Source organism: Fomitiporia mediterranea, assembly GCF_000271605.1.
Source record: "Fomitiporia mediterranea MF3/22 unplaced genomic scaffold FOMMEscaffold_1, whole genome shotgun sequence".
Taxonomy (NCBI): Eukaryota; Fungi; Basidiomycota; class Agaricomycetes; order Hymenochaetales; family Hymenochaetaceae; genus Fomitiporia; species Fomitiporia mediterranea.
The window spans coordinates 3,902,852-3,912,082 of NW_006760386.1; the positions used below are offsets into that span (position 1 = coordinate 3,902,852).

The 9,231-nt window shown below is 34.6% G+C and overlaps 3 protein-coding genes across 3 annotated transcripts; all 3 read left to right on the forward strand.

The window, feature by feature from the left end:
• Positions 1-1,300: 1,300 nt before the first annotated feature.
• FOMMEDRAFT_71768 (GroEL apical domain-like protein) lies at positions 1,301-2,611 on the forward strand (the record flags this gene model as incomplete). Its single annotated transcript, XM_007261872.1, has 1 exon — positions 1,301-2,611. A coding segment is annotated over one exon (1,311 nt), but the record flags the coding sequence as incomplete, so codon positions are not given.
• Positions 2,612-2,972: 361 nt separating this feature from the next.
• Positions 2,973-3,386, forward strand: FOMMEDRAFT_37609 (uncharacterized protein; the record flags this gene model as incomplete). Its single annotated transcript, XM_007261873.1, has 1 exon — positions 2,973-3,386. A coding segment is annotated over one exon (414 nt), but the record flags the coding sequence as incomplete, so codon positions are not given.
• A 4,472-nt stretch (positions 3,387-7,858) lies between these two features.
• On the forward strand, positions 7,859-8,236 carry FOMMEDRAFT_74537 (uncharacterized protein; the record flags this gene model as incomplete). The annotated part of the gene is made up of 1 exon (XM_007261874.1): positions 7,859-8,236. One exon carries the CDS (start codon positions 7,859-7,861, stop codon positions 8,234-8,236), a length of 378 nt encoding a protein of 125 aa, XP_007261936.1.
• Positions 8,237-9,231: the final 995 nt, after the last annotated feature.

The following is a 9,231-nucleotide window of genomic DNA, read 5'->3' on the forward strand; positions in this document are numbered from 1 at the left end:
TAATGTGTAAAGTAGTATCATTTGTTTAATAGTTATAATTTTTGCACTTGTTTTGTGCTGTAATTAGTATTTACACGTTATAACATTATTCTTTTGTGTGTAGTTAGTTTATACACTCTGTAGCATTGTTTTTTTTGGTTTGTAGTTATTCATTATACTTTTGTATATCTGTACTTGTCTGTATATCTTAGATATGCATATTATATTTGGTATCTGATAAGTAATTGCAATATCTGACATGTAACTGCTGAATCTGATATGTTACATATAATTGCTCGACCATGATATGTGTTAGTTATTATATTGTTCTGTATTTGTTCTGTTAGTTCTATCCATATTATTATCATTATTATCGTTATTATTATTGTTATTATAGTGTCTGCAATTGTATTATTGTTTATAATACATGTTAAATGTTTTATTTATTTGATTTAATATACTGTGTAGCATATATACACTCGTTTTGAGCATTAATTGTTTGGCTGTGATATTACTATATGTGTTATTATTTGATTTATGCTATAACATAGTATGTTTGTTTGTTAACAGTGTCAATCATTTGTACTATTGTAATGTTAATAGCAGAAGAGTAGTGTTTGCTTTATTAATCTTTTTAACGTTTGTCTGTGATATGATCAGTTAATTTATTATAACATGATCTCTGTAATATTATAGAGTATTTTAGCATTTAATAATTGCAGTAAGTGATACTCATTGTAGTTTCAACATTGCCTGCATAGATTATGTTATTACTGGGCCAATGATCATAATCACTAAGATGACAATCATATAATGTCTGGGTTGTATGTAGTATAGTAGATTGTGTGTTCACAGTGTATTAATTCATGTTTGGGATACTCAGACAGGTGAGTCGAGTTCTGCATCATAGTATGCTGTGTGCATGCATGTGATGCATAGAACTGCATAGAGCATAGACATAGTAGAGTGTAGATAAAGTGTAGGCAGGGAGTGCAAGGCTCATAACCTGTTAATAAAGGGGGAAGAGAGGTTATGTGAGAGGCTTAGAGAGATCACACAAAGAGGGGGGATAGTGGACTCGGCTTGCTCTCTCGCAGCTTGCTTCATCGTCCGTTGATTAGTTAGTCTATATATACTATGTAGGTATGTCTCAGATGTAGAATGTATGATGGAAGGTATTCCATCATCGTTCGTCATTGCTTGTAATGTAGTTTATATCATCTGAGACATACTCTCGTATAGTCTCATCTTAACAGGACTCAATAGATCAGTATCACTGGAGGAAAACTTACTCAGTCATCCATGTACGGTTGACTCCCCTTCAAAGAACACGAAGGCCCTTACGACGACAGAGGAAATTGCACGAATTGCAAGTCTTTCCACGAACAGCAATACACATGTTGGCAATCCCATCGTGACCACCATAGAGAAAGTTGGCAAGGAGGGAGTTATCACAGTCAAAGAAGGACGTACAATTGAGGACAATATCGAAATCGTGGAGGGAATGCGTTTTGACCAAGGTTACATTTCACCGTATTTCGTCACGGATGCCAAGAGCCAGAAGATCGAGTTCGATAGACCGCTCGTTTTGCTGTCCGAGAAGAAGATCTCGTCGTTGCAGGACATCACGCCTTCACTCAAAGCAGCTGCACAGACTCGTCGACCGCTTCTCATTGTTGCTGAAGACGTCGACGGTGAGGCACTTGAGGCATGCACACTGAACAAGGTCCGTGGTCAGCTGCAGGTGGCCGCAGTCAAGGCTCCTGGGTTTGGTGACAATCAGAAGGGCATTCTAGGTGACCTTGCGATCCTCACCAGTGGTACCGTCTTTACCGACAAGCTTGACATAAAGCTCGATCGCACAACACCAGATTTACTTGGTTCAACTGGGTCTGTGACGATCACGAAGGAGGACACCATCTTCTTCAATGGCGAAGGTTCAAAGGATGCCATTCAGGCGCGCTGTGAACAGATTCGCTCTGCACTGAACGACCCGACGACAGGCGAATACGATAAGACAAAGCTTCAAGATCGTCTTGCAAGGCTCACTGGTGGAGTTGCAGTGATACGGGTTTGCAGTTTGAATGATCTTGAGGCGACAGAGAAGAAGAACCGTTACGATGATGCGATCAATGCTACTCGTGCGGATGTTGAGGTAGGCGTTCTGCCGGGTGGGGGTGTTGCTCTGCTCAAGGCATCACTTTCACTTCCGACCAGTGGAGACTCCAACACAGCTTCGTCGTCGTCCTCCGAGCCTATCCCTACTGCAAACTGTGATGAAGAAGACACTATCTCAATCAATCATCAGCCAGAGAGCCAATCTGTACACACAATCCTCAGGAATTCACGCGAGGGGTCATCCGCAACTGCTGGAACCCTCACTTTGCAGCACGGTGCACCAGAGCAATTTTCACAGGACTACGACGCGAGTAAAGGTCAATACGTTGACACAGACATTGATGGCATCAGAGAACAAGGAGTAGGGCGCTCACTCACACGCTTTGACCAAGAAGTAACAGCAAACACTTCTGTTACCTGTACTCCCACACATTGGTCCTGTACCTGTACCAGTCCAGATTGCTGCATTGCATACCCAAATTCATGCCTTCCAGCAGACAAGTACACTGTGTGACCTGCCAGATGTTGCTGATGACTCCAAGCATCTATTTGTTGCACCAGACTGTAATGACCCAAGTCTAGCTGATACTATCTGGCACTTCCAAATCACGTCTGAGAGAAAGGACATAGACAAATTACTCTGTGCACGAGTCACTGCTCTGCTTGTCTTCTTGCACCTGTATGTTGATAGTGAGGATATGGGTTGGAAGGAAGCTTCTGTACTTGCTGCTTCTGTAACATTGAACCATGGTGAATACTTGGCTAGAAAACTTCGGTATTGGGCCTGGCTACACTTTAATGATGACACTTTCTATCCTATCAACTTGTATGGGAGATGGAAGAGGTCCATTATTAGTGATGAAGATCTTGTGTCAGAAATTCATGCTCATTTACAAGGTCTTGGGAAGGTGTACTTATCTGCTCAGGACATCCAAGACTATCTAAACCAACCATCCCTACTGGCTAAGCTAGGCTGTTCTAAACCTATTACCTTACAAACTGCAAGGAAATGGATGCATGTTATAGGGTACTGCTATGGCAAAGCTCCAAATGGAATGTATGTGGATGGGCACAAGTGTGAGGATGTTGTTCATTACAGGCAGAATGTTTTCCTCCCACTCTGGGCTGATTATGAGAAGGAGATGGAGGCTGGCTCTCTCATTCTTGTCACCTATGATGAATCAACCTTTTATACAAATGATCAGAGGAAAATAATGTGGGTCCATGATAGTACTTCTGCCAAACTGAGAGCAAAGGGTGAAGGCTTCTCTATTATGGTCTCAGACTTCTGTAGTCAGTTTGGATGGCTAAAGTCATCAGATAGGTATATATTATAACTCATTTTAGTAGTAATAGACTGAAATTATTCTTATAGATCACAGGAGGCACGAATTTACTTTAGAGCTGGCAAGAACCAGGATGGGTATTTGTTAACATATATGGAATGATGCATATAAGCAACGGACGTACCCAAGACATAGCTACATATTATATATACCTACTGAATCAACAGACAATGATGCTAAGTAGAGCAAGCTGAGTCCACTATCCCCCCTCTTTGTGTGATCCCTCTAAGCCTCTCACATAACCCCTCTCAATAGGTTATGAGCCTTGTGCTCCCTGCCTATGCTTTATCTACACTCTACTATGTCTATGCTCTATGCAGCTCTACAGATTGCATGCATGCACACAGTATACTACAATGCAGAACTTGACACACCTGTCTGAGTATCCCAAACACGAATCAATACACTGCAGACACACAATCTACTATACTACATATGACCCAGACATTATATGATTGTCATCTTAGTGATTATGATCATTGGCCTAGCAATAACTCAATCTATGTAGGCAGTGTTGAAACTATGATGAGTAACACTTACTGCAACATTTAATCACTAAAAATATTCTGTAATATAACAGAAACATTGTTATTATAAATAACTGATCATACTATGGACGAACGTTATAAGGATTGAGAAAGCAAACACTACTCATCTGCTATTAATATTATAATAGTACAAATGATAGACACTGTCAACGAACGTACATATGTTATAACATAAATCAAATAATAACATATATGACAATATTACAGCTGAACAATTAATGTAAGACATGTCTCAGGTACATGTCTTGGATATGTCGGACATGTCAGATATGAGATAAAGAAGTTAGCAGATATACATCCAATATCTAAGACATCCAATATCTATGTACTAATACAGCTTATGAAAGCATATAACTATCTACAGACAAATTAGTTAATAATAATAATAATAAAGTTACAAAGTACATTACAGTAACTATGGTACAGGAATGAGTACACAATTATAGTCAATAAACAAATAACAATACTTTACACCTATGATAGTGTAAACATATAATAACAATGTATAATAATGGCAAACAGTAGAATAATACCTCTACCATTACTACAACAATGTAACAGAACATATTTAATCACACAGAATGTAGATATACTTTAACAAAGTATAAATAAACTTATATTGAAGCTACAAAGCTTATATACAAGTGAAGTACTATGCCAATATGGCTAGTACAACAAACAACAGAAAAACTATGACAGACACACTTATTATAATGATTACAAACAAAAACAATCATAATATAATAAGATTAAATAAATTAATAAAACGTTTAACACATTATCTTAGACAGTATAATATATAAAGAAAAGCAGACACAAGCATATCTATTACATCTTATCAGAGATATGAATAGATGCACAACCAATGTTGTAACTGCAAACATGCAGAGAGATTTCTTAGCATGTCTGAAATATTACAGACATATTACAAACATCACATTAAAATTTATAAAACAAACAGTACAATGTTACAGTGTAATGTTTAAACAAAATGATGTATGTCAAACATTATGAGTTAACTTAAAACATACTGTTATATTATAACACATACTGACAAACGTACAAAAGTAAAATAACAAAGTACTAACACTACTTGTTGGATTACAAATACATGAAAGGAAATCAACAATGTACTTATGTACTTACACTACTTGTCAATTACTCAAAGAATAACCTTCTCGAATTGAAGGGGAGTAATTGAATAATATACACACTAATGATGAACATTGAATTCTTAATACAGACATATTGACTACATTACTAAGTGAAATCCACAATGAATCTGACGAATCTGTCGAACACAAAATACCTTATTAAAGAATATAAAAGTTATACATCACATAACATTTTCAATGCTTATAAAAGTTATTCAAACGGATAATTAATAAATTAATAATAATAAAGCCTAGAAATGGCACATATTCCCAAAGCATTCTTTGCAGCAAATGTGCAAACGTTCATGATGTGAAACTGTAGATGAACAAATGAATATTCATAATGTGGAAACGTCAATCTTATTACTGATCCTAAAAAACAATAAGTAATAGAAGTTACAGACAGATATAACAGATTACAAAGGTAAATCATTTGATGTAATACAAAATAATGTTGATTGGAACAAATAACAGAAGTCAATACAATACACAATTGAACTTCAACGTTAAATAAATAATAATTCTACTATGAAACGAATGCTCATACTTGGCAAATAATATTAATATAATAATCCAATTAACTTAACAACGTTTAATATGAAAATAAATAAAATACAGACAATTATCATGTCATATAATGAAATAATTCATCAATCCAGACTATAGTTCATGGATAAAAGTGATGAATAACGAAAATAATACTTTGGAACATACATAAAACAATAAATAATATATCCATACAATAATACAAATATAATTGCAATATAATTCACAACTACAATTGAACAATACAAAGATAATAACTATACAAACAAGTATGGAGCACATACATATAATCAAATAAAACTATTAAATCAATTCTTGTACAAACAATTAATTTGCCCTCACTGTGCAATTAATACAAGCATGAATGGTATTATAACATTATGAAATACATTGGATAGATACTAATAAGTATATCTATACAATGATTCAAATAAAATAAATAAAACTAATATATAAAACACTTTACCTAGCAAATCAATTAACAAATAAAACGTTGAACAAATACTACAATTACACATACTACTAGATTAACTAAAGTATGCTAGGAGACTATTATAGTAAACATAATCCAATATATCACTTATATGTAGATTGTGTTACAATACACTATTCTTTGCAAAAGAAAAAGCAAAGAACAATAGCCATAATACTAATAAATATTCATAACATCATGATCACAACAATTCACAATAACACTGTTAATAATAAATAATACAAACGTACGTTAGTAACAATTTATGACAGATAATTATGTTGGCTATTGAAGAAATAACACAACAGATTGTATAGTTACTCAGGATGCATCAAAATCGATTCATTACACAACACAATATTAATAAGTTACTACATAAACATAAACAATAACACAAAGTGATACAGACAATACATTCATGATATAATACATATACAATGCACCTAGACACATAGTGAGCTGCCTGCAGCCAGATATAACATCTATGTAACAAATATATGTTAGCATAAAACCTCATTGATCTCAGAATGAAGCAATCTGGCAAAAAACAAACAATATTATTGATATTACAACATACAATCAATGTGAAGCTTCAATCCAAAGACACAAACCAGCTATTGCTGAATGTTTAACACATATACAAATGTAGACAAACACAGACAGCAATGATTAAAGAAGGATATCATTGCAACACCAGATATACATTTTACTAGCATGATTCATTAGTTTCACAGTGAAGTAAAAAGAAATTACTAGTAATACTCAAACAAACTTAATAAATAAAACACACACATTACAATCTTACATGGTGCTCATGAGATTCTGCAGGTCTCTAAAGCATATATGATATTAATAATGATTTCAAACGATTTATTGTGAAAACAATACTGTCATTGAACAGTAAACTATGCACAAACTTCAAATTAACTCTGAACAATTTCAATCACATCAAACAGTCTACATGACAACAAACAATGACTTAATAATATAACAATGAACAAAGTACAGAACTAATAACACAACACCAAACGAAAACTTAATAGATATCTAACAACACACAAAGTTAACACACAGTGGACTAAAATATACAATACAAACAATGCATTTATATTATACAAATGATATTATTATATGTGATACACAAGCAAATATAATACAGACACAATGTACAATACAGATACAATACTAATAAAAATGTTGGAACAATCTGCAAATCAAACATCTTATAGGTCTAACCAACTTATAAATGTTTGAAGGGGAGTGGTAGTAGTGCTATAACTACCCCTAAAAATAAAAATAAAAATAACTACAAATCAAATAAACAAATAGTTGCAAAACAAACATATTATTAAACTAATATATGTTTGAAGGGGAGTGTTAACATATATGGAATGATGCATATAAGCAACAGACATACCTGAGACATAGCTACATATTATATATACCTACTGAATTAACAGACAATGATACTAAGTAGAGCAAGCTGAGTCTACTATCCCCCCTCTTTGTGTGATCCCTCTAAGCCTCTCACATAACCCCTCTCAATAGTATTTCACCCATAATGATCTTTATCAGCAGCTCTTACAGGCTATCAAGTGCTTTGAGAGCTGTTTCCCTAGCAAAACAGTTCTCTTTACATTTAACAATACTACTTCTTATTAAAAAAGAGTAAGTAATACATTATCTGCATGTCAAATGCCTAAAAATCCAGGGTGGAAAGCTAGAGACACATCTGGTGCCCCTCCTATACATTCTGGAGTCCTCCCTGATGGTTCATTACAATCATTTTATTTCCCTGATAACCACCCTCATCATTCTGGCCAATTTAAAGGAATGGCCCAAATCCTTCAAGAACAAGGAATTAATGTTGATGGAAAACACACACAATGTGAAGGTTTCAAGTGTGCTGACAAATCAGCACAATCAGTATGCTGCTGTCAACGAATTCTGTTTAACCAGCCAGATTTTCAAGCTCAAAAGTCTGCAATTGAAGAATTGGTAGAAGGTTATAGACACAAGGCAGTTTTTTATCCTAAATTCTATTGTGAATTGAACTTCATTGAACAGTGCTAGGGTTATGCTAAATTCAACTACTGGATGATGCCTGCCCCTACTACTGAAGCTCAAATGGAAAAGCATGTTCAAACATGCCTTGATTCTATTCCTCTTAATTTCTTTCAAAAGTAAGTACTTTAAATCTTTCTTTCTTACAAAATTGATTTTATTATATGTTTTGTAAGTATTGTAACTGGTCTGCTTGGTTCATGGATGCATATAGAAAGGGGTTGACAGGAGCACAGGCTCAATAGGCAAATAAGAAATACTATAGCTATAGAATCCTTCCAGCTAGTATTCTGGCTAAGCTGTAAAACTATAATCTATTTTTTTTTGTATTTATAAGTGCTAAAAAAATGTTAATGTCCACTGCTCGATTTTTGCCATCAGGGTCCTTCCTAATGGGGAAGTGGCTGTGCTGTGACTGATGTGACATACTATGTTGAGTTTATACTTTCCTTACCTTATTGCCTGTCTCATTCTTCCTTGTCCTTGTGGATACTTTACATAGTTGTCTAGGATTGTTAGGATCTGTCAAGGTTAGTACCTAGCTTCTGTTAGTATAATCTTTAGTCTCACATTCAGTCAATACAAAGAATGGCTGCTCTAACAGGGCTTGAAACAGTACTGTTTCTACTACATAGAAAGGTATTACCAAATCCACTCCTCTAACTAACAACCTCATCTTTGGAACCACACCTACTGTCTTTAATTTTCATACATTCACTGTCTCTAATTTGATAGTTCCTTACTTTTCTATAAATATCTGTATCTTGTAACAGATACTATACTAAATGATACAAACTACTACCCCTTAATCTAGTATACATAGTATCTCTAACATATTCTTAAAAATCCTTATAACTGTCCTTAGTAGTATACTCCCTTCACCTATCCTTCTAATTCCCTACTCAGTCTACAAGTATACTTTCTCACCTACTATCTCTATCTCATTATCTAGCACTCCTAGATTGTCCTTCTTACAATCTGCTACTATTCTAATTAATCCACTC